The 22096-nt window shown below is 65.1% G+C and overlaps 4 protein-coding genes across 5 annotated transcripts; 3 read left to right on the top strand and 1 right to left on the bottom strand.

Annotated features, from left to right (window-relative positions):
• Positions 1 to 214: 214 nt before the first annotated feature.
• Positions 215 to 2683, top strand: TUBB4B (tubulin beta 4B class IVb). Its single transcript, XM_027556966.1, has 4 exons — positions 215 to 380; positions 648 to 756; positions 834 to 944; positions 1475 to 2683. The coding sequence occupies exons 1-4, from the start codon at positions 324 to 326 to the stop codon at positions 2533 to 2535; spliced, it is 1338 nt and encodes a 445-aa protein (XP_027412767.1). The 5' UTR covers positions 215 to 323; the 3' UTR covers positions 2536 to 2683.
• FAM166A (family with sequence similarity 166 member A) lies at positions 2654 to 6433 on the bottom strand. Its single transcript, XM_027556967.1, has 6 exons — positions 6219 to 6433; positions 4060 to 4627; positions 3839 to 3965; positions 3550 to 3644; positions 3149 to 3266; positions 2654 to 2762 (listed from the first exon to the last, which is right to left on the bottom strand). The coding sequence occupies exons 1-6, from the start codon at positions 6272 to 6274 to the stop codon at positions 2674 to 2676; spliced, it is 1053 nt and encodes a 350-aa protein (XP_027412768.1). The 5' UTR covers positions 6275 to 6433; the 3' UTR covers positions 2654 to 2673.
• A 1379-nt stretch (positions 6434 to 7812) lies between these two features.
• Positions 7813 to 9587, top strand: STPG3 (sperm-tail PG-rich repeat containing 3). Of its 2 annotated transcripts, none has more exons than XM_027554447.1 (6): positions 7813 to 8272; positions 8362 to 8516; positions 8619 to 8753; positions 8834 to 8922; positions 8999 to 9293; positions 9380 to 9587. In XM_027554447.1, the coding sequence occupies exons 1-6, from the start codon at positions 8166 to 8168 to the stop codon at positions 9511 to 9513; spliced, it is 915 nt and encodes a 304-aa protein (XP_027410248.1). In that variant the 5' UTR covers positions 7813 to 8165; the 3' UTR covers positions 9514 to 9587. The 2 variants fall into 2 exon arrangements, with proteins under 2 accessions (XP_027410248.1, XP_027410250.1); XM_027554449.1 differs by having other exon boundaries at positions 9143 to 9293.
• Positions 9588 to 9929: 342 nt separating this feature from the next.
• Positions 9930 to 19808, top strand: NELFB (negative elongation factor complex member B). Its single transcript, XM_027554507.1, has 16 exons — positions 9930 to 10031; positions 10140 to 10290; positions 10447 to 10514; positions 11707 to 12198; positions 12475 to 12638; positions 12821 to 12920; positions 13254 to 13484; positions 14096 to 14281; positions 14909 to 15021; positions 15554 to 15656; positions 15802 to 15897; positions 16035 to 16177; positions 16251 to 16357; positions 18437 to 18578; positions 18688 to 18796; positions 18945 to 19808. Exons 1-16 carry the CDS (start codon positions 9930 to 9932, stop codon positions 19089 to 19091), a joined length of 2454 nt encoding a protein of 817 aa, XP_027410308.1. The 3' UTR covers positions 19092 to 19808.
• The last annotated feature ends 2288 nt before the right edge of the window (positions 19809 to 22096 follow it).

Consider the following 22096-nt stretch of genomic DNA (forward strand, 5'->3'; position numbering starts at 1 on the left):
AACAGCCAATTGTCAGAAGACCGCAGAGCGAGGGGGGGGACTTGGATAGGGAGCGCAGAGGCCGCGACGGACCAATAAAGGGCGAGCGGCGTCGGGAAGGCGGGCCCTGGGCAGCCCGATTGACAGGGCTATAGCCAATCAAACGAGGCCGCTTGCCAGCCTCGCTCTGGACGCCCAATAAGAGGCTGGCGGGGGCGGGCGCGGCGGGTATATAAGCGCCGGCGCAGCGTCGGTTGTAGCACTCTGCGCGCCCGCATTTCGGCTTTAGCTCGGCTCTTTCCTCCGCAGCCGCCCCCGCTGCAGCAGCCGCCGCCGCAGCCGCCATGAGGGAGATCGTGCACCTGCAGGCCGGCCAGTGCGGCAACCAGATCGGCGCCAAGGTGAGCGGGGACGTCTGGGCCGGCGCGGGTCCTCCGGGCGGGGCGGGCTGGCGGCGGGAAAGATGGCGGCATCCGGCGGGCGGCGCCCCCGCATTGCGGCCCCTCGCGGGGCCGGAACCGGGGTTAGGGCAGCGGGCAGCGGCTGGGGTCTGAGGGGGCGGCGGGGGAAGGGAGGGCCGGGCCGCGCCGCGCCGTCCGGGGCGGGGTCGGCTCCGGGCACCTCCGGCGTGACTCAGCCCCGGCCCGGCCCGCCCGCGTCTCCCGTAGTTTTGGGAGGTGATCAGCGACGAGCATGGCATCGATCCTACCGGCACCTACCATGGGGATAGCGACCTGCAGCTGGAGCGAATCAACGTGTACTACAACGAGGCCACCGGTGAGACCCCGCGCCCCTTCCCCACCCCCATGCCGCCCCCGCGGCCTTCCCCTCGCTGACGCCCTCCCGCCCCCCAGGTGGCAAGTATGTGCCCCGCGCGGTGCTCGTGGACCTGGAGCCGGGCACCATGGACTCTGTGCGCTCGGGCCCTTTCGGGCAGATCTTCAGGCCGGACAACTTTGTCTTCGGTGAGCCGCGGATCGGGGTGGGTGGCGGCTGATAGCCAGGACGGCGCAAAGGTCAGGGGGTGCCCAATGTCGCCATCTTCAGGACTCGCAGAGCCGAGGTTCTGATCCACTCTTTATTCTTAGTAGAAGCTGGGTTCCAGGACGCCCTCCTCCTCTCTAGAGTCATTCAATCCCCTCACCTAAAGCGGCTTTGCCGAGAAGGCCCAGCTGTCTGCCTGCCGGGAAGGAGCAGGCAGATGTAATCTCCCTGCCGGGAAGGCTGAGCTGGAGGCAGTGGCAGCTCGTCTGCTCTTGGGAGTTGGCAGAGGCTGCCCATGGGAGGGGCTGGTTTGTTGTTTAACCATGTCAGCGTGACACCGTGGTGTTTTATCGCCTACGTCGTTACTTTATCAGTTTGGGGGCCCATCTGCTGTACCTGTAGGGTGGGTTTTGTGTGTTACCTCACTCTGTGTCGTTTGGTCTTTTTGGCACGAGTGATCGGTGGTGAGCACACGCCTGGCTGAATAGCAACCGGCTGCCCTCTCTTGCAGGTCAGAGCGGGGCCGGGAACAACTGGGCCAAGGGGCACTACACGGAAGGCGCAGAGCTCGTCGACTCGGTGCTGGACGTCGTGAGGAAGGAGGCGGAGAGCTGTGACTGCCTGCAGGGCTTCCAGCTGACCCACTCCTTGGGTGGGGGGACTGGGTCTGGGATGGGCACCCTCCTCATCAGCAAGATTCGGGAGGAGTATCCAGACAGGATCATGAACACCTTCAGCGTGGTGCCCTCGCCCAAAGTGTCAGACACCGTCGTGGAGCCCTACAACGCCACCCTCTCAGTCCACCAGCTCGTAGAGAACACAGACGAGACCTACTGCATTGACAACGAGGCGCTGTACGACATCTGCTTCCGCACCCTGAAGCTGACCACCCCCACCTACGGGGACCTGAACCACCTGGTGTCGGCCACCATGAGCGGGGTCACCACCTGCCTGCGCTTCCCGGGCCAGCTCAACGCTGACCTGCGCAAGCTGGCTGTCAACATGGTCCCCTTCCCCCGCCTGCACTTCTTCATGCCCGGCTTTGCCCCGCTAACCAGCCGGGGCAGCCAGCAGTACCGGGCACTGACGGTGCCCGAGCTCACCCAGCAGATGTTTGACGCCAAGAACATGATGGCCGCCTGCGACCCGCGCCACGGCCGCTACCTGACCGTGGCCGCCGTCTTCCGGGGCCGCATGTCCATGAAGGAGGTGGACGAGCAGATGCTCAACGTGCAGAACAAGAACAGCAGCTACTTCGTGGAGTGGATCCCCAACAACGTGAAGACGGCCGTGTGCGACATCCCGCCCCGCGGCCTGAAGATGTCGGCCACCTTCATCGGCAACAGCACGGCCATCCAGGAGCTGTTCAAGCGCATCTCGGAGCAGTTCACGGCCATGTTCCGGCGCAAGGCCTTCCTGCACTGGTACACGGGCGAGGGCATGGACGAGATGGAGTTCACCGAGGCCGAGAGCAACATGAACGACCTGGTGTCCGAGTACCAGCAGTACCAGGACGCCACGGCCGAGGAGGAGGGCGAGTTCGAGGAGGAGGCGGAGGAGGAGGTGGCCTAGAGCCGCCGGAGCCGGAAGGCCGAGGCCGTGGGAACTCTTTATTCACTCACAGCCCGCTCTGATAGTCTGTCTCACTGTGTGTGTGTTCTTTCCTGTCTTGACATCACGCGCTGTACAGCCACCACCATTAAAGCGTTTTCATAGTGTCCGGCTGCGCCTCTCCAGTTCCTTCTGATAGGCCTTGCGGGTGCTGTTGCCGAAGGTCAGTGCGTAGTTGTCCTGCATGGCTGTGAGGGGCAACGCTGCTGCTGAGCCCCTGGGCTCACCGCACGCGTAGGGCACACGCGGGGCTGCTGCAGGGGCCAGGGGCCTGTGAACATGCAGACTGGGGAGCCGGGGGTCGCCTCCCAGAGGTGGGCCCAGCCTGTGCACGGGAAACCCCCCAGGAGGCCAGCGTGGTCTGGAGGCACTTGGCCTCTTGGCTTTTAGTCAGGGCTGTCAGTGAGCCCCTTGTGCACTGGGGGAAGCCGGGGCACTGAGGGAACTTTGGGTCATTTGGGGTCGTCCTGTCCCAAGGGAACCTTGCCTGAGGTTAGGCCTGGCTAAGAGGGCCCAGCCCCTGGCCCCGCCCCACAGTGGCCTGTCGCCGTGACATCTTCCAAGAGGCACTCACAGGGTATGAAGCCCATGTAGAAGGGTATCAGGCCCTGGCTTCTGTAGATGGTGTTGCTGGGCCAGTGTGTGCTGGGCAGCCTCTCACCCAGGGCACAGATGGGATTTCTGAGCAGAAACTGGGAAAACAGGCAGGTCAGTGCTGCCATGTCCTGCCTCCCGAGCTGGAAACCATGGAGCAGAATGTCCTGGCGGTGTAAGGCTGGCATTTTGGGAAGTGAGTGGCTCAAGGGTCTTCCCTCCCCACGGCACTCCAGACCTGGGAGCCAAGACCTAGTCAGAAGGACATGGCTTGGGGGTAGAGGGGAGCGCAAGGGATAGCCTCTGGGCTAGGCAGAGCTTCCCCCAGGGAAGCCAGAGGGTGGAGACAGCCTTGCTCACCCAGGGGTGGTGTCCACACACCTGGCTCTTGTCGAACTCGTCCATAGCCTGTGTGACCCCATCGCGATAATTCATCCCCATCACCCAGGCAAACCGAGGGACAAAGCCTGCATAACCTGGGGAAGGAGGAGGTCAGTGTCCCCTGCAGGTCCCCACTTGCCCTGGGGGTGTCAGGGCAGTCTGTGCAGTCTCCTCCCCCTTCCTAAAGAGGAATGGGCCCTCAGAGTGCCCACCTTGGGAAGGGCCCAGGGGTAGCCTCCTCACTTGCTCTCCCCCGGGCCCTCGGGGCCTTGGTGGGGAGGGCACGCACCTGAGATGGCCTTGCGCTGGATCAGCTTGGGGTGGCCCAGCTGCGGCAGCCTGTGGAACCTGCCCACGTCGAGTGTCTCCTGCCAGTGGGCGAGGGGTGGGGACTCGTCCCTCCTGCAGTGGTACAGCTGAAATGGGGAGGCGCAGGTCACTGCCCAGCCCCTGCCAGGTCTGGCTGGGGTGGGGCCTGGTGCCCGTGTTCCTGGGGTGTCCCTCAGTTACCTGGTATTGTCCGGGAGCCTCGCAGGCAGGGGCGGTGCTCTTCCAGGCCTCTTCCCCTAATGCCAGCCGCAGCCCCGGGTGTCCAAGGTCCCTGGAGTCCCCCTTCCTGCCCGGAGGGCAGGGGGCGTAAGGGGGATAGGGCATGAAGCCTGCAGGCAGTGGGACTTGCCTGGATACATTCTCACCCCCCAGGGACCCCTGGGCATCCGCCTCCTGGGGTGGGAACCGGCCCAGCATCTCAAAGTTCTTGTAGGGCTTCAGACCTGTGTGGACAGGGCAGCTTTGAGCCACAGCAGGCAGGAGGGCATCCTGGGGTGTGGCAGGGCCGAGGTGCAGGGGTGCAGGCGGCTTACCAGTGTAGTGGGGTATGTAGGGCTCGATCAGGTCACGGCAGGGCACAAACGGTGGCTTGGGCTTGCTGAAGTCCTCGATGAACTTGGGTTTGGCCACGGGGGCCAGCACGGAGCAGGGGCTCTTCTGCACGCTGGGGTCTGTGAGCAGCTGCGCCGTGGTGCGCCCGTAGGTGTCCCCCACCCGGTAGCGCAGCTGCGGGTAGAAGCCGGCATAGCTGCAGAGGCGAGAGGGCGAGGCCGGGCCCCACCAGCAGGTGTGGACCTGGCCTGCGGGCCGCAGACGAGAGCCTCCACACGCCTGCAGAGCGCGGTCACGGCAGCCCCGCCATCGGGCTCCTGGGGCTCGAGTGGGCAGCTCAGGCCAAGCACCGAGAACAGGCCTGGCCAGTGGGAAGGGAGCTGTGTCGTCCTCCCCGCTGTCCGCCAGCCATTTTCCAGCAAGGGGTGGAAAGATGAGAGAATGGGGAGCTCTGCCCCCCAAAGCATTGCAGGGAGGAGACAGGCTGGGCCTTGGGCTAAGGCACAGGGGAGCTGGCAGGATACGGGGAGGGTGTGGGAGGACGCTGCTGGTGGGGGAGGTTCAGGCCTGTGGGAAAGTGGCGTGGGTGCTACGGCCGAGCCCTGAGGAATGGCCTGTGTGACAGCAAGGGGTGTGCGCTGTTTTCTTTTTAAAACTTGCCTGGTGGCACAGTGCAGGCGGCACGGGCTCAGTCCCTGGTCTGGGAAGATTCCACGTGCCACGAAGCAACCCACAACCACTGAGCCTGCCCGCTGCAGCTCCTGAAGCCTGTGCACCTAGAGCCTCTGCTCCGCCAGACAGCACTGCGCTGAGCAGCCGGGCACTGCCGTGGAGAGGGGCCTCCGCTCGCCACGGCCAGGGGGAGCCCCTGCACAGAGCCCCAGCATGGCCAGAAATAACAAATACTAACACATATATATATAAAATAAATCGATCAAAAAGACCCTGCTCAAGTGAATACAGGTCAGTCACGAGCTGAGCGAGGCTGAGCCTGAAGGGCAGGGCCTCTTCAGTGTCACCAGAGTTGGTTCTGTTCTCACTGGCCTTTTTTTGCATGTGGTCTGAGTGTGTGTCAGTGTGCACGCTGCGTCAGTGAGGAGGCCCATTTCTGTTTGGTTTTGGTCTTGCTGTGGGGCAGGCAGGATCCTAGTTCCCCAACCAGGGATCGAACCTGTGCCCCCTGCAGCGGAAGCTCGGTCTTAACGGCTGGACCCCCAGAGAACTCCCCGTTTCTGTTTTTGACGTGGGGACACCTAGCAAGGCGGCCTGTAGGCCATGCCCATCAGTTCACTCTGGGAGCTCATGTCCTCTTTATTTTTTAATTTATTTTTTCATGTTTTGGGGGCACAAGGCATGCAAGGTCTTAGTTTCTGGGCCAGGGATTGAATCCTTGCTCCCTGCGGTGGAAGCAGAGTCTCTAACCCCCAGACTGCCAGGGCTGGCCCAGCTCAGCTCTTCGTTAAAGCAGGACGCACTCTGGAGGGACAGGCCAGCACCCCCAGCTGTCATGCCGACCCCAGCCTCTGCTCTCCGCAGACGTGCGCCCACCTGGCACGGCTGCACCGGCAGGGCGGGCCGGCCAGGCCCCCGCAAACCTGCCCCAGCCCTCCTGACTGGCCTGCAGCCTCACCCCGCTCCCCGGGCACCCCGGTTCCCAGCTCCCGCCCAAGAGCCCCCTGCTCCGGCCTCAGCTTCCTGGAGACCCAGCTCTGGGATCCCCTCAGGGCCCTGGCCGTGCTGCGCCACCCCCCGGGGACCCAGGCCCGGCCCAGGCCTGTGGCGCTTACCCAGGGATGTAGTGAGGTTCTGGCGAGAAGAGGTTGTGCTTCTGAGGGGCTGTCATCGCGCCTCAGTTCTGCGGGGCTGCCTCCAGCCCCACGCCTGTGCCTGCCACCATCCAGAGAGGAGCCCTGTTGCCTGGCAACCATTGTGAGGAGGCCTGACTGCTGAGCTGCCCTGCCCGCACCGGTGAGCACTCCCCCCTCAAGGTGGGGCCACAGGCTGGGGCTGTCACACTGGGGACCTAGCACTTGGAGAACAGGAGCCCCAATGGCAGCCCAGGCAGCCCCGCTGGGCAGTGAGGGGCAGGCCTGGGCCAGGATGCTCACAACCCGCAGGAGGCCAGGGGCCCAGTGAAAAGCAGCCCCTCGGGGTGAGGCTAACTGAGCCCCCACCCTGAGCCCCCTCCTCAGACACGAGGCGCTGGCCACTCTGGAGGCACCGCCGTGAGGTTCAGCAAGTGACCTCCTGAGCCAGGGAGCCGCCGGGACTCGGTCCTCGGGGGTCTTTGCCCTGGAGCCGGCACTGCTGTTTAAGTCACCAAGTCAAGTCCGGTTCTTTGTGACCCCAGGAACTGTAGCCCACAGGCTCCTCTGTCCATGGGATTTCCCAGGCAAGAAGACTGGAAAGGGTTGTCATTTCCCTCTCCAAGGGGTCTTCCCGACCCAGGGATCGAACCCACGTCTCCTGATCTGTCACTATTTTCCATTTAAAACAAATCCTGATTTTTGGGGGGCGGGGGTGTAGGGAGGACTTTCTAAGCAAACAATGAAGAAAGGTGGCATAAAGGGGGCAGTTAGCAGGTTCAAGCACACGTCAAAAAACAGTATAATCAGTACTAAGAGACAGGTGACAGAGTGCGGGAAGCGTCTCCAGCGAGTGTTGCGTGCAGATGTGGTATCAGTAGAAACAAGCTCCCAAAGCAAACCCAGGAGAAGTTAACACCCAACAGAAAAGCACGTGAAACGTGCCCACAGTGAGGACAGAGCCTCGGTTAAACGAGTGAGGGCTCTGGCGGCCTGACGCTCCTCACCAGCACAGAGACCACCTCTCCCGTGGGGACACCGGCGGCCGGGCTCTGCCCCGCGGCTCCCACTCGGTCCCGAGGAGACGCGGGGCACAGGTGTGCGCGTCACCCACCGTGGCAGGGTTCGTCCCGGGGAACCCGAGCTGCTCCCCAGGGAGCGACCCTGGAGCAGGCGGGGAGCCCCTCGCCCTGATTAAAGGTGTGTTTCCTCAAGCGAGTCGCTACCAACAGGAGCGCCAGGCAGGCCTGGAGGCGCCCGATGGGAGGGCCTGGGAGAGGGAGAAACAGGCGTCGTGGGGGACTGGGGGACAGGACATCCTTGGCTGTGCTGCCCGGGTGAGGCCAAGGCCGGGGCCGGGGCCGGTCAGCTGGTCGGCTCCGGAAGGCGCTGCGGGGGCCTGGCGCCCACCCGGCCTCATCGTGGCTTCGTGTTTCAGCCTCAGCAGCCCCGTCCAGGCTCTGCGCCCCCCCAAGGACAGTGTCCCCCAGCCTCACCTGAGCTGCTAGGCCTGCCTCCCCCTTCCCTGGGGAGTCCCCTCTGCCCTCCCCTGTGTCTCCTTCGGCTGGCCCTGCAGGCTCAGCAGTCCACAGCCCCTGCCCCCTTCTCTACCCTCTGCCAGGGCCTCAGTCCTTCCCAAGCACTACTAGAGTGGGCCCTAGGGCCTCGGGAGACCCAAAAGTCCAGGAGATCGGAAGGGTTGGAACAAGAAAGTGGAGGAAGGAGAAAGGTCAGCGGAGTTGAGAGTCACGGGGGCCTGCTGGGGGCAGCTGATCCCAGGGCAACCCACATCGCTGGTCAGGGGAGAGGCCACTTTAGGGCTGGACAGTGCTTCCCAGGGAGTCCCTGGCAACGGGGGACCCATGTCCAGTCAGTGAGGTCACAGAGCCCTGTGATGTCCCTAGGGGAGGGGAGCCAGAGACCCTGATAATGAATTTTGACCAGAAGGCGGTGAAATTCCTGGCAAATTTTCACATCAATGGAGGCAGACACTGGACCCATGGCTCCCTGAAGCAGAAGCCACCTGTGACTTCCCAGTAACTGCCCGCGCGGTGGGCTGGCTGGGGGGCAGTGGCCTGGCTGGCCCTCAGGCTGCGTGGATGGTGGCTGCTCGTGTCTCTCGCAGGCTCAATGCTGCTGTGCTGTTGTCGGGCCTGGAACTAGGGCTGGGGGCCACCTGGGAGGAGATGTGGCCCCCAGCAGTGCAGGAGCTCCAGGTGGGGCTCAGGACACAAACCAGCCCCCTCCAGGAGCCCCTCACTCGGAACCTGAGGGGGCTGTGTGAGTGAGGGCTCGGGCTCCCCAGCCCCGGGCTGGTCGGGGCAGCAGGCGGGGCGGGTGGGGGCCGCTGGGAGGACCCAGGCCCAGGGCTTGTCCCGCCAGTGCTGGAGCAACGCCCGCCCATCGTGACCGACCTGCATGTTCCCGGCCCCACCAAGTATCAGGTGCCAGATGCGTCGCTGCGAGAGTCCTCCCCGCACCCCCACTTCAGCATCGGCCGCAGGCACCCCACCCATGGTGCGTGCCCCTCCCCACACCCCCTCACCTGGAGAGGGACCCTGGCCACAGGCACCCCTGTGACCCTGTGCCCACTGCAGAAGGCGGAGGCCGCAGGGCGTGGCAGACTGTGTGGTTCCAGAGTGAAAGCCCCTTCACCCAGAAAACTGACTTCAACCGAGAGCAGAAGGTGGGGCCAGCCTGCAGGTCCTGGGTGGGGTGGGCCCCCCGAGGGGCAGGCCTGCAGCAGCCGCGTCTCCCCACAGTGGCCATCGCCTGCCGACTACCAGCTGCCCAGCCCGCCTGCCTGCCCAGCCTTCAGCTTCAGGGCCCGCCCTGCCTCCAGGCCGCCTGAGGCCCGAGCCCGCCAGGGGGTGCTGCAGGGCGGGCGCGCAGGGCCCCGGGCCCAGCCCCTCCTGCAGGCCCCTCCGCCCACAGGGGACGAGACGGGGCCTGGCCCCAGCACCTACAACATCCTTCCGGGCTGCCGTCTGAAGGGCCCGTGCCCAACCGCCTTCTCCATGGGCCGCTCGCCCCTGCTGGCCTCCTGGGTGGGCTCCTGTAAGGTGGGGGGAGGCGGGGGGCGGGAGGGGTGGACCTGGGCGGCACAGGTGGGCACAGTGACTGCACCCGCCTCCCCTCTGCAGCCTGCACCCCAGGCCCGGCCGCCTACGACGTGGAGGACTGCTACAGCTCACGGTTCCCCTCGGCACCCGGGGTGGCCATCCAAGGCGTGCGGAGGCCCAAGCGCCACAACACTGGCCCCTTCTGTGCGCTCTAGAGCCTGCGGGGTGCACCCGGCCTGCCGGGTCAGCACATGAAACCCTGCCCCCCGGGGGCCTTGCTGGGCCTCCCTCTGGAACTCAGTGCCCCCCACCCCCGGCCTGGCCTTCTGACTCTCTGGGCACGTCTGACCCACCCTCCTGACCAGCCAACCCCTCTGAGCTGTGGACGAGGAGGGCCCACCCTCTTGCTATATACCGAGGTGCTGTTGGTTCGTCCGAGTTGTGTGTGCTTGGAGACCGCTGGCCCTTCCTGAGCCGTCCTGCAGAGTGGCCCACGGCTGACCTGCTGCGTCTGCTGTCCCCTGGCCAGGTCCCCTTCTCTTTCCCTTCAGTGCTCTCTTCTCTAGAGTGGCTGGTGTGGCAGCCTGAGCCTGCCTGGCCTGGGGCAGGGTGGGACGGGGCCCTGTGGGCCATGCGGATGCCCCCACCTAGCTGTGCCAGCCAGTGGAGGGGTCCAGCTGCTGGACTCCCTAAGGGTTGGGCCGCTTGCCGAGCTGAGGAGCCAACTGTTGGGGTGGGGGTGGGAGTCAGCTGCCATCCTGAGGTGGGGTCAGCCTGCTCCCCATCCAGGTAAGGCCCAGAGGACCTGCTCGTTAGGGCCTGGCTCCACTTCTCCTTGCAGCTGCCCAAAGACCCTGTGAGCTCAGCTAGGGTCGTGCAGGCCAGGCTGCAGCCAACAGATGCCCTGGGCTTCACCGGGAGGCCCTGCCCCACCCACAGCAGCGGTCTGGTACGGGCTCTGCATCGCCATCGCCCCGCCCTCCTGCCCAGGGGTCAGCCCCAAGACTGCCTCCCTGCAGGGGCCTCCTGCAGCTTGCGGTGGCTCCTGTCACCGCACCAGTTCCTCCAGAGGCCCTCCCCGTGTCCCCCAAGCCCTTGGCTAGACCCCCTCCTCTGTCTCTTCTGTCCAAGCTCAACCCTTTCCACAGGTACCACGATAGCTACTCCCACGGTGCTGGCATCACCCCAGTTCCACAGGGAAGCCAAGAACAAGGGAGTATGAGTGCCATGCACCCGGGACCTCCTCCAGGGCGAGGAGCTGTGGGTCAAGCCTCGGCACCCTGGGAATCAGAACAGTGGGACTGCAGGCTTTGGCACTGGGCCCTGGGCTGACCGGCGGGCCAGAGGGCAACAGAGACAGAGCTGTGGAGCTCTGGCCTTTAGAGTCTGGCCCAAGGTCAGGGCACTAGGAGCCCTGCTCACAGGGGCACCACCAGCAACTCCTAGGACTCCAAGCTAGGAGTGGGACCAGCAGAAGGATGGAGCAGTGCCCCAGCTGGGCTGAGGAGGGTGCGCTTCTGGGAGAAGGCTTTCAAGGATGAGCCCGAGTTTGCTGGGCAGCAGGAAGGGAATTTCTGGCAGAGCAAACCTTGGAAGCAAAGGCACATGGAAATGGAGCAGATGTTACACTTGGTGTGGCCAAGCTTGGGAGGGCCTAAGGCTGGTGGGACGGAAGGAGGGGGCTGGAGAGATCGAGAAGCTGCAGAGGGCTGTGTGCGAGTCTAGGGGCTTGCACGCTTAGGCTTAGTAAGGGAGCCTGCAGAGGGTGCAGAGCAGGCAGTGTCTCCCGCCCTGTGTGGGCTTCTTGTGTTGCAAGGTGGGCTGTGGAGTGGGGCTGGACCTCAGCCTTGAGGGCCTGGCCCTTTGGGTTAGGCAGGGGGTTAGATGCTCGAGGGAATGAGAGGACAGCCGTCTTTGTCACACTGTCACTGCGTGCCCAGGTCTCTGCTAGGCACTTTACGTTGAGGCACTTCCCATTAGTTTGGTCTTTGCGACAGTTCTGTGGCGCGGGCTTCATCAGTTTGGACAGGGAGAAGCCAAGTTCCAGGATGAGAGGGTCCTGCAGCTGGTGGGCGCTAAGGTCAGCAAAAGGATTTTTCATGATTATTAAAACACAGATCCTGGGAGCCGCAAAGACACGGCACAACCAAATAAATATTAAAAAAAAAAAAAAAAAAAAGGCACTTCTACTGCAGGGGGGTGCGGGTTTAACTCCACGGCGCGCGGCCAAAAATTTCTTAAGTAAAACGCACCCGGCTAAAGCATCAGTTCTGAATCTCCTGAAGCAGGCCAACCCGCCGGTGGCAACGGCCCCCGGTGTTCCAGCCCAGCTCCGGTGCCTGCTTCCCAAGGGCCCGCTCGCCAACCGCGTTCTGGTCGGCGACAGGAAGCTGGCCCCGGGAGGCTAGGCGGGGCCGCGCAGGAGGGCGCGGCGGGCCCGGTGGGCGGAGCTTCGCCGGCGACCCGTGCGTCATCCGGGCACCGCCTTCGCGCTGTTTCTGCCGGGCGCGGGACGCGGCGCTCCTCCCGGGAACCCCTGCGCGACGGCGGCGGCGTTTCCGGGGAGCCCGTTGGCGGGCGGACCTGGCTGCGCGGAGCGGAAGTGGGCGGCTGCGGAGCGAGCGGAGCGGTGCTGCGGGTGGGACCTGGCCGAGCTGGAGGGCGCCGGGGAGCGGAGCGCGGGCGGCCCCCGAGGCCCGGGCGAGAGGACCGCTGCAGGGCCCGTGGCGAGCGCGGCGGCGCCGGGGGAGCGCGGCGGGGATGGGGCGCCGGGCCGGGTGGGGGCCGGGGCCTCGGCCCTATTTGCGGGGCTGCAGGACCTGGGTGTGGCCAACGGCGAGGACCTAAAGGAGACGCTGACCAACTGCACGGAGCCGCTCAAGGCCATCGAGCAGTTCCAGGTGGGGCTGCGCGAGGGGCCGGGGGCGGGCGCGCGTGTGAAGTGGGCGTATCCGTCTGCTCCGCGGCCCGGAGGGGCCGGACACGCCGAGCTCGGGCCGCTTCGACGGCCGGCGGGCGGCTCCCAGCGTCTGGTGCTACAGCCGGCGCGGCGCGGACACCCTTCTGTGCCTGCCTCTTCGACCGCTCGGGTCAGCCAGGACGCCTGCCCACGAGCGGCAGCGGCTGAGGTCTCTCTTGCCGCCCCGAGGAAGCAACGCCGCCCTCTGCTTCCTTAGACAGAGAACGGCGTGCTGCTGCCCTCCCTGCAGTCGGCCTTGCCGTTCTTGGACCTGCACGGGACTCCGCGGCTGGAGTTCCACCAGTCGGTTTTTGATGAGCTTCGGGACAAGCTGCTGGAGCGTGTGTCAGCCATCGCTTCCGAGGGGAAGGCCGAGGAAAGGTCAGTGAGACAGGAAGCCGCCTCCCCAGCCAGGAACCCTCAGTTAGCAGCACTCACCTCCCCGTGGCTACACATCCATCCTGAAAAGGGGGCCGCCGGTGACACCGCCAGTCCGGGGACCCGCAGGTGGCTACTTTCTCCTTGGTCTTGTGCCACGTTTTCAGTAATGTGAGTTTTCCCAGGTATAAGAAACTGGAGGACCTCCTGGAGAAGAGCTTTTCTCTGGTGAAGATGCCATCTCTGCAGCCGGTGGTGATGTGTGTCATGAAACACCTGCCCAAGGTAACAGCTGCCTGGCTGGCTCTCTCTGGGGAGGGTTCCTGGGCTGCCTGTTCCAGTAAAGACGGCTTCGGAGCACGGTTCCCTGCCCTGGCTTCTCCCTGAGCCAAGCAGACACTGAAGCTTGGCATGTGCTCCGGGGTGTGGAGCCCTTTCTGGGAAAAAGCTGTCTGTGGTTCCTGTCCATGCCACGGCCTGAGGGACTGGTCCCAGGTGTCCCCGTCAGTTGGGCTGGGCTGGATGTGGTCTCTGCTGTGGGGAAGCTGAGGCCTGCCAGTTGTCTGAGGGAGACCGTCGGGGCAGGGTGCTGCTGACGGTGGCCTGTGGGTTATGTAGGTTCCTGAGAAGAAGCTGAAGCTGGTGATGGCTGACAAGGAGCTGTACCGGGCCTGCGCAGTGGAGGTGAAGCGGCAGATTTGGCAGGACAACCAGGCGCTCTTTGGCGATGAGGTCTCCCCGCTGCTGAAGCAGTACATCGTGGAGAAGGAGAGCGCGCTCTTCAGCACGGAGCTCTCAGTCCTGCACAACTTCTTCAGCCCTTCCCCCAAGACCAGGCGCCAGGGTGAGGTGAGGCGGGGCGGGGCTGTGTGCAGGCCTCCCTGGCCAGCCCCTTCCCCATGAATGCCCGCCTGTCTGCTCTTGAAGGCCTGGGCTCGTCTGTGGGGCTGGCAAGGGGCATCGCAGCACCTTCCCTATGTGTGGATTTTTCTGTCTTTTCTGCGTTCTTCGCGCTGGGTGGCTTGGCTGGCCTTTTTGGCCAGCTCTCTGTCCGCTCTCAGCCCTGGGTTCTCCCTGTGTCTGTGTCTGATTCGTTTGTTGCTGCAACAAATGTTTTTTGGGCACTGACTCACTGCCACGGGTGCCTGGACCCTTCAGTGACCCCAGAAATCAGGGCACCTCCTGGGCTCCTCAGGCTCCTGAGGGGTGGACCCTACACGTTAGATGTCACACATCGGTCACAGAGAGAAAGCGGGAGCAGGGCGGCCGCAGCAGGCCCGGCCCGATGTGGAGTCTGGGGCCCGGGCTGACGCCCTCTCAGAGGAGCCTCGGGGCCTGACGGTTCACCGTCCAAACCAGAGTCGTTGCCCCCCAGTGTGAGCCGGCGTCCTGTGAAAGAGAAGCCTCAGGCGCGCGGGGCGGGGGTGAGGGGCGGGGTGTGAGGCCTGGCGTCCCGGCAGGTGGTGCAGAGGCTGACGAGGATGGTGGGGCGCAACGTGAAGCTGTACGACATGGTCCTGCAGTTCCTGCGCACGCTCTTCCTGCGCACGCGCAATGTGCACTACTGCACACTGCGCGCCGAGCTGCTCATGTCCCTGCACGACCTGGACGTCGGCGACATCTGCTCCGTGGACCCCTGCCACAAGGTGGACGCCCCCTTGGCCTCCCTCCTCCCCTGGGCCGCTGTGGTCCCGGCCCCTGGGCTTGTGTGCTCACCCGCCCCCTGCCCCAGCGGGGGGACCCAGTGTCGGAGCCCCCAGCCCCAAGCCCACTGCCCTGCTGCGCCACCCCCCACCGCTACCAGCTGCAGGGTCTGTCTGTCCACAGCAGCCAGGCCAGCCCCGCTGCTCTGCTCTTCCCGGGGTCTGTCTCCCCCTGCTCCAGAGCCTTTGTGGTGAGCTCCGTGTTCTGGAACAGGGCTTTCCGCACTGCCCTGTCCTGACGTGGACGCGGTGTGACCCCCACGGCATCCCTAGGGGCTTTGTGGTGTTATACACTCTGACCTGGCACTGCCCACCGTGCAGTGGGGACCCCGGGAAGGCCCGTTTCAGAACAGACACGCTTGGCCTCTTTCTCGCGCTGCCTGGCCTGTGGGGACGTGGGTCCTTGGGCCTGTTTGCTTTGTGCCGTCCTGTTCCTCACACCAAGCAGGGCCTTGGCGACACAAGGTGGGGGTCCTTGTGCTCACGCCAGGCTTGAACGCTCAGGCAGTGGCGAGAGCTACCTGGAGGCGCGGTCTCTGGCCGAGTTCTGACCCTGCTTTCTCCCCACAGTTCACCTGGTGCCTGGACGCTTGCATCCGAGAGCGGTTTGTGGACAGCAAGAGGGCCCGCGAGCTGCAGGGCTTCCTTGACGGAGTGAAGAAGGGGCAGGAGCAAGTTCTGGGGTGAGGGTCCGCTTGGGGTGGGCGCCTGTCCGTGGGCGTCCACCCGAGCCCGCCGTGGCCGCCATTGAGAGCGGTGTTTTTTCTCGTGAGTTTTAGGGGGACCACCTGGTGTCCGAGCCCGTGACTGAGAGGCCCGGCTGCTGGGGTGAGGCTGTGGCGCCTCGGCCGGGCCGGGCACCTGAGCTGGCCTGCCTGTGAGCAGACAGGCCTGCTGTGTCCAGAGGTGGCGGTCTGGCTACCAGCAAGGTGCTGTCTGGGTGGCTCCTGTCCCAGGTCTGGGATCGGGCTTGAGAGAACCTGACTGAATTTATGGAGCCTGGATCAGAATCTCGACCAAAAGGAGACCTTAAGTTTTTTAAAAAAACTCTGGTTTTTCAGTTTATTGAGTACGTTAAGGGGAAGTTGTGAACCGTGAGCTTTTAAAAAGTGGGCCAAAGTGGAGTGACTTGGTCTGCAGGAAGGGCTGGCTCCCAGGCCTGTGGCTCTGCAGGCTGGGAGCCTCCCTGGCTGATGCTGGGGCGTGTCATCACAGGGACCTATCCATGATCCTGTGTGACCCCTTCGCCATCAACACCCTGTCTCTGAGCACCGTCAGGCACCTGCAGGAGCTGGTGGGCCAGGAGGTGCTACCCAGGGTGAGTGCCCCCGGCCAGCCGCACGCTGCCCTTGGGGAGCGTGTAGGGGTGACCCTGGGGTGAGCCCATGCCCCCTCCAGGCAGAGGGTGCGTGCGGTCAGGGCGGGACGCTGGGCGAGCCGCCGAGGCCTGCATTTCCCTGCAGGACAGCCCGGACCTCCTCCTGCTGCTCCGGCTGCTGGCGCTGGGCCAGGGTGCGTGGGACATGATCGACAGCCAGGTCTTCAAGGAGCCCAAGATGGTAACAGGGTCAGGCGGGCTCCACCGTGAGGGGCCGTGGCGGGGCTTGGGGGTGCCGGGCCTACGGCTGGGGGGTGGTCGGAGGCCGGGGTCCGGGGGCGGGCGCAGCATGCGACAGCTCTAGGGCCTGCGCCCCAGGAGGTGGAGCTGGTCACCAGGTTCCTGCCCATGCTCATGTCCTTCGTGGTGGACGACCACACCTTCAACGTGGATCAGAAGCTCCCAGCCGAGGAGAAGGCCCCGGTCACGTACCCAAACACGCTGCCGGAGAGCTTCACCAAGTACGGCTGCGGGCGTGGCGGGGGAGGGCCCTGGCCCGCAGGCCGCTCGGGGGCTGACGGCGCTGGGGTGCAGGTTCCTGCAGGAGCAGCGCATGGCCTGCGAAGTGGGGCTGTACTACGTGCTGCACATCACCAAGCAGAGGAATAAGAACGCACTGCTGCGCCTGCTGCCGGGGCTCGGTGAGTGTGCGCGCGGCGGGACGCCGCTGTCCTCCCAGACGCCCTCTGCCCTCTGCCCTCGCCACAGCCTGCGGTCCCCAAGAGCCGGCACCATCTTTCCCAATGGGCGAGGGGCCTGGAGCTTCCCAAGCCGTCAGACCAGGGCGAGAGCTCCCCACCGAGGTGGCGCAGAGGCCAGTTCCCCCGGGGAACCTTGCTCTGCACGCTGGAGGGACCCTGCGAGCCAGGAAGACGGGAGGGCATCCAGGGGCCCTTCAGGAGCCAGCTGCAGGCTGAGCCGGGGTGCGGGCGCCAGTCGGGGGCACCCAGCCTGCCCAGCGCACACAGGTGCAGGGCCTCTGCAGGTTCGGTCCTGTCGGGGTGTGGCGCCTTCTGGAGAGGGCACGACACTGCCCCTCAGTGTGCACGTGGCACTGGCGGGTCTGATACTACGAGTTGCTTCCAGGCTTTTCTTTATGGAGGAGGGTGCCTGTCGTGGGTGCTAGTTTCTATACAGCCACCACCCAACTGGCGAACGGGAACTTAATTAACTCTCACGTTTCTGGGAGCCAGATGTCTACAGTGGCTCGGTCTCTCAGGGCTAAAGCAGGTATGGGTGGGGCTTGCTCCTCTTGGAGGCCCCGGAGAAGACCCTTCTTGTCCCCTCCAGCTCCCAGAAACCCCGTCCTTGGCCCTGGCCCCTTTGCCGTTCATCCGCCCAGCTTCTCCCATTCTCGTGTCTTTGGCTCTGACCTGGCCCTCTCGCCATCCCCCTCTCTCTCCTAAGGGGCCTGCCCGGGGCACGCTGGACCGACTCTCCCCGCGGGGCCCGTACCCCATGGGGGCGAGTTTGCCAGCTCCAGGATCAGCACAGGGAGTTCTCCAGGGGGGAGTTCTCTGCTGGGGGCCTTCCAGAAGCACAGTTCTTGGGACCTGGGTTAACGGCGTTTTTCCTATTCATTTGGGAACTTTTCTGTCCTCCTTGTTGAACCGCGTGTGTGTGGACGTGGGCTATCCTGGAGGCGGAGTCTCAGCATCGCCCGCCTGGTGGGCTGGGTGCAGGTGTGACCCCGCCCACTGGGCAGGTCTCCGGTCACGTTCTGGAGAGGAAGCTGCTGCTTTGCTGTTACTGCAAGGTTCTAGTAAAAATGGGTGTCGGTTTTAAAAAATTCTTTTTGCTTTTCAACGTTTTTTTGGTGGGAGTCTTTTATGAATTCAAGTGCAGATTAGTGAAGCCCAAGGCCCATTGCCCACCTGCAGGGGGCTCTGTGTGGCTTCTGTCCCGTCAGTGACGGGCTGGACAGAGCCCAGACCCCAGCAGACCAGGTCGGAACAGCCCAGTAGGTGTCTTGATGGGAGGTGGACTCTTAAAGCCGTGACCGCGGCACGGTTAGTCGGGGTCCAGACCCTGATGGTTTCCCCCATTGTCGTGTAACGTTTTCGTGCAGATGGTCTGTTCAGATCAGGAGTCAGACAGGGGCCTTCTTTCAGCTCACTTCTGCTGCCCCTCAGGTCTTGGGGTCTGCAGGGCTTCGTGCGGCTTGTCGGGGGTCCCTGGCTGGGGCTTTGCTGGCCACATCCCTTGGCACACCCACTGTGCGCCTGCCTCGGTGCGTGTGAGCCGGCGAGGCTGTGGAGGCCTCCGTCTGCTGTGGCGGGTGTGGTGGAGGCCGTGCCTCCCGCCGAGTCGGGGCTCTGTGCCTCGGCGGTGCCCACGTTTCCGAGGTCGCAGCTCCCGGTGACGGGGTGACCTGCTGGTAGTTACCATTGCTGTCTCTTCTGGGGTTTGACAGCCTGGGTTTTAAAAGAAGGCCCATTTGCTCCATTCTCTGCCCTGGAGCGCCGCAGTCTGGTGGGCTCGAGGGGCCGCCGCCTCGGCACGCATGTGTCTGCTGGAGTCCACTGCAGCCCGATCCCCTGGCCGCTGGGCGGGACCCCGCGATCGGATCCTGTCCCCTCCCCACCTCGCCCTGGACCCGCCTCCAGTTAGGCCCAGGCCGCCCGGGCTCCCCCAGCACTTGCCTGCCTGCCCCAGTCGGCTCAGGCTCAGGCCCGGCCGGGGAGGTGGGGGCAGCTGGGGGACGCCTGCTGTGCTTGCAGTGGAGACCTTCGGCGACCTGGCGTTCGGGGACATCTTCCTGCACCTGCTCACGGGCAGCCTGGCCCTGCTGGCCGACGAGTTCGCCCTGGAGGACTTCTGCAGCAGCCTCTTCGACGGCTTCCTCCTCACCGCCTCCCCAAGGTGAGTCCTCTCCGTCAGTCCTTGGCCGCTGGAAGAGGGGTGGGGTGGGGGCGGGGCCTCTGGGCCGGGGGCGGGGCCTGGGCAGCCTGCAGCCCTGCTTCTCCCCCAGGAAGGAGAGCGTGCAGCGGCACGTCCTGCGGCTCCTGCTGCACCTGCACCACCGGGTGGCCCCGTCCAAGCTGGAGGCGCTGCAGAAGGCACTGGAGCCCACGGGCCAGGTGCGCCCACCTGCCTGCACTCAGGCTGCGCTGCCTGTGCTGGCCTGACCTGTGCACGCGTGTGTGTGTCCCCTTGCTGGCCTGCCCATGTGTGGGGGGGGTGTGTGTGTGTGCAGACACACACACGCGCCCTGGGCCTCCCCCGCAGAGTGGAGAGGCGGTGAAGGAGCTGTATTCCCAGCTTGGAGAGAAGCTCGAGCAGCTGGACCACCGGAAGCCTAGCCCAGCCCAGGCCCCAGAGACGCCAGCCCTGGAGCTGCCTCTGCCGGCTGTGCCCGCCCCGGCTGTGCTCTGAGGCTCTGCTTGGGGCCGCTCAGGGTGGGCAGGGCCCCTGGTGGGGGTGTGGCCCCAGTCGGCCTGGAGAGGAGGCTCCGCATTCCTGCCTGAGCAGACCCTCTCTTGGAGGTGCATCGGCCGTTCCTGGGACGGGGTGCCAGCTGAGCGAGACCCTGGGGCCTCCTGTGGGCAGGGCACCCCTGCTCTGCACCTCAGCCTTGCCCTGAACTGGGTCCTGGGTGGTGTACACCTCCTGTGGGGGTCCCACGTCCCCGCTGCTCTCGGGTCCCCAGCTCTGCTCCAGGCCTCCCCGCTCCACCCGGCCCTCCCACTCCCACGCCGTGGAAAGCTGCCTGGTTCCTCCTCGAGTCGGGGGCTTCCACTGCTGTTGGGCAGACAGACGGGCAGTAGCAGGGACTGGGAAAAAGTCGCCTATTTTTCCAGGGGTGGGGCAGGGCCTGAGGCTCACGGGGAAGAGGGCAGGCCAGGATGGTTGGCACCGATTGGCAGAATCACGCAATTTGCCAGCAGGGGCGTCTGCAGACGGAGCCTGGCTCTCTCCAAGGAGCTCCTGCCCCTGCCCACAGCCCCGGGGAGCACGCATTAGGGAGGAAAACCCAGCCCCGCCCCCGCCCGCTGCCTCGGTTTGCCCTTGGAGCACGTGGCCAGGCGAGGGTCAGCTGTTGCTCACGGTGCGAGTTCACTTTTGTAAATAAAAGGTGTTTTGGTAAATCCAGCAGCCGAGCGGTTTCTGTGCACACCCAGGCGTGGTGGCAGTGCGGGCCAGTGAGAGCTTTCCTGGCGTGTTTCTGTCTCCCTGGGGACGGCCGTGACGCCTGGCCCCTGGGGGACAGGAGCTGTGGATGGCGGGGCCTGGGCCTGGCGGCGCTGGGGGCCACGGGACTCGAGACGGTCGGCCCTGGGGGGCCTGTTGCCGAGGGCCAGGCGCTGTGGAGGCCACCGTGGGGTTGACGGGTGCTCTCTGTGGGGCGGGGAGGCAAGGCCTGGGGGCCTGGGCATCGGCGGTGAGGAGGAGCCCGGGTGTCTAATGAGTGAATGGGGAAGGGGCGTGGGAGGGACAGGCTGGGGTGTCACCGAGTGGGTGGGGGGCCGTGCCAGGCACCCCTCATAGGCACAGGGTTCTCAGGGAGGAGGCAAGTCTGGGCTTCGGGCACTGGATCTTTTCCAGCTGCTGCTTTTCGCCCAGGAAGCAGGGAGCCAGGTCCTGGGCAGGAAATCAGGACGGGAGGGAAGGGAAGGAACTGGGCCTGGGGAGGGGCGAGCACCCAGGCAGGGCCCAAGTGACCCACCTGAGGCTCAAGGTCAGTGTGGACAGACAGGCCAGCGGGGCCAGGCTCCTGCCCAGACAGAGGGGCCAGGGGCCGGACAAGAGAGTGGGTGGCGTCCTGCTGGGTGGGGGCTTGGTGGGTAGAGGGCACGAGCTGTAAGGACAGGTGTGGGTGGAGGGCTGCAGGAAGGAGGAGGCCCAAGTGGGCGGGTGGGAGGGCGCAGCTGAGCTCAGGGACCCTCAGGACTGTGAGGGTCCTGAGGCTGGACTGGGCAGGGCAGTGGGAGGCCGGGGGCTGGGAGGTGTGGTCTGAGGAAGGGAGCGTCCACGCGGGAACTAGGGGAGGAGAGGAGGACGTGAGAGGTGGGGGCTCTGCCCACTTCCAGGCCAGCAGTTTGGGAACCTCAGCGCCCCACTGGACTGGCAGAGGGGTCGGGGTGGGCAGCAAGGTGCGGAGGGGTCTGCAGAGACCAGGTTAGAGACAGGGACCTGAATTCTGGGCTGGGTGGGGCGTGGGCTGGAGGAGGGGTGGGAGTACCTCCCAGGGAGGGTGCAGTGGGGTGGGGTGGGGGTGAAGGGGAGACGTCCCCCTGGAGGCAGGGGAGAGTGCAGGGGGAGAGGCCCTAGCCCTGGGCCCTCCAAGGCCTGACTTGACTCCTGCCACACCCCGTACCCCCCTCCTCACCCCCGTGTTGGGGCTCTGGACCCCAGAAGTTTTGGCAGGCCAGCATTTGGTAGAGGCAGCTGCTGACCGGTTGAGGACAGACCTGGCCGGGCTCCTCCCTACCCCCCAATCTTTTTCTGCATCTGCCCTTCAAGGCTTCTGCCCTCCCCTCAGGCAGAAGTGTAGAGACTACAGGAAGCCTGAAGATCCTGAAGGGCCCCACGCCCAGCAGAGGCCTGAACAGATAACGCCTTTCTGTCCTGTCCCCCTGAGTGGAGGCCACATGGGGGACGCCCAAGGGGTGCCTGGGTCCCTGGCTCAGCGCAGAGGCAGCAGGCAGGTGACAGGGGCAGGTCTGAGGCTGGGGGGAGGGTGTGCAGCAGCCGTGGCTTCTCAGTGAGGCTGCCTGAGAGCGCAGACACGTAGACAGGCAGGGGCCCCGTCTTCTGGGGACGGCGGAACCCCCAGCCCACAACCAATACTTCCCTGAATGCAGGTCGTGCAAGGAGGTGGAAGGAAGCTAGGGAGAGGGGAGGGGTGGTGCGCTGGGCAGAGGCACCCGTGTGGAGGAGGAAAGACAGGGAGGATGAGGGGCCGTGGGCAGGACAGGATCAGGGGGCTCAGGTCCGCCAGCGCCCATGGGACACAGCTGGGCTCAGAGCCAGTGTGGTTTTGCGGGCTCTACTGGTTAGCAGACCTGCCCCGGGCAGCCTGCAGACACAAGCTCCTGACCAGAGGGCGCTCCAGGCTGGCCAGCCTGCTCGGGTGGGGCCGCGTGAAGCTGGTGGCTGGGGAAGGACCCAGTCTCCACCTGCCAACTCTTGGCCCAAGTTCTTGCTGAATCTGCTCTCCCGCTAGGGCCGGAGCCGGTGTGGGGCTTTCTCCCCAGTTCTAGGGCTTCTGTCCGTGTGCTGCCCTGTCTCTGGGGGGGCTTTAGACTGGGGTACAGGGGACAAAGGCAGAGATGGGTGGGGGCAACGGAACCGGGTCCTGGCAGAAGAGGGAGGAAAAAGAAATGAACCCTATTTTGCAGGGCCCCCAGATTAGGCTTGAGGGAGCAGAAGGGGGAGAG

This window comes from Bos indicus x Bos taurus, chromosome 11 (assembly GCF_003369695.1).
Source record: "Bos indicus x Bos taurus breed Angus x Brahman F1 hybrid chromosome 11, Bos_hybrid_MaternalHap_v2.0, whole genome shotgun sequence".
Lineage (NCBI taxonomy): Eukaryota > Metazoa > Chordata > Mammalia > Artiodactyla > Bovidae > Bos > Bos indicus x Bos taurus.

What these genes read in the sequence shown, in the direction of transcription:
- TUBB4B (XM_027556966.1), top strand. Translation starts at nt 324, where the DNA reads ATGAGGGAGATCGTGCACCTGCAGGCCGGCCAGTGCGGCAACCAGATC. An exon ending in GTACTACAACGAGGCCACCG is followed by an intron (nt 757 to 833) that starts GTGAGACCCCGC and finishes CCCGCCCCCCAG; the next exon opens with GTGGCAAGTATGTGCCCCGC. An exon ending in GCCGGACAACTTTGTCTTCG is followed by an intron (nt 945 to 1,474) that starts GTGAGCCGCGGA and finishes CCTCTCTTGCAG; the next exon opens with GTCAGAGCGGGGCCGGGAAC.
- FAM166A (XM_027556967.1), bottom strand. Translation starts at nt 6,274, where the DNA reads ATGACAGCCCCTCAGAAGCACAACCTCTTCTCGCCAGAACCTCACTAC. An exon ending in AGGCTCCCGGACAATACCAG is followed by an intron (nt 3,966 to 4,059) that starts GTAACTGAGGGA and finishes TCCCCATTTCAG; the next exon opens with CTGTACCACTGCAGGAGGGA. An exon ending in CCAGCGCAAGGCCATCTCAG is followed by an intron (nt 3,645 to 3,838) that starts GTGCGTGCCCTC and finishes CTCCTTCCCCAG; the next exon opens with GTTATGCAGGCTTTGTCCCT.
- STPG3 (XM_027554447.1), top strand. Translation starts at nt 8,166, where the DNA reads ATGAATTTTGACCAGAAGGCGGTGAAATTCCTGGCAAATTTTCACATC. An exon ending in CCGCAGGCACCCCACCCATG is followed by an intron (nt 8,754 to 8,833) that starts GTGCGTGCCCCT and finishes TGCCCACTGCAG; the next exon opens with AAGGCGGAGGCCGCAGGGCG. An exon ending in ACTTCAACCGAGAGCAGAAG is followed by an intron (nt 8,923 to 8,998) that starts GTGGGGCCAGCC and finishes GTCTCCCCACAG; the next exon opens with TGGCCATCGCCTGCCGACTA.
- NELFB (XM_027554507.1), top strand. Translation starts at nt 9,930, where the DNA reads ATGCGGATGCCCCCACCTAGCTGTGCCAGCCAGTGGAGGGGTCCAGCT. An exon ending in TCTTCAAGGAGCCCAAGATG is followed by an intron (nt 15,898 to 16,034) that starts GTAACAGGGTCA and finishes CCTGCGCCCCAG; the next exon opens with GAGGTGGAGCTGGTCACCAG. An exon ending in CTGCCGGAGAGCTTCACCAA is followed by an intron (nt 16,178 to 16,250) that starts GTACGGCTGCGG and finishes GCTGGGGTGCAG; the next exon opens with GTTCCTGCAGGAGCAGCGCA.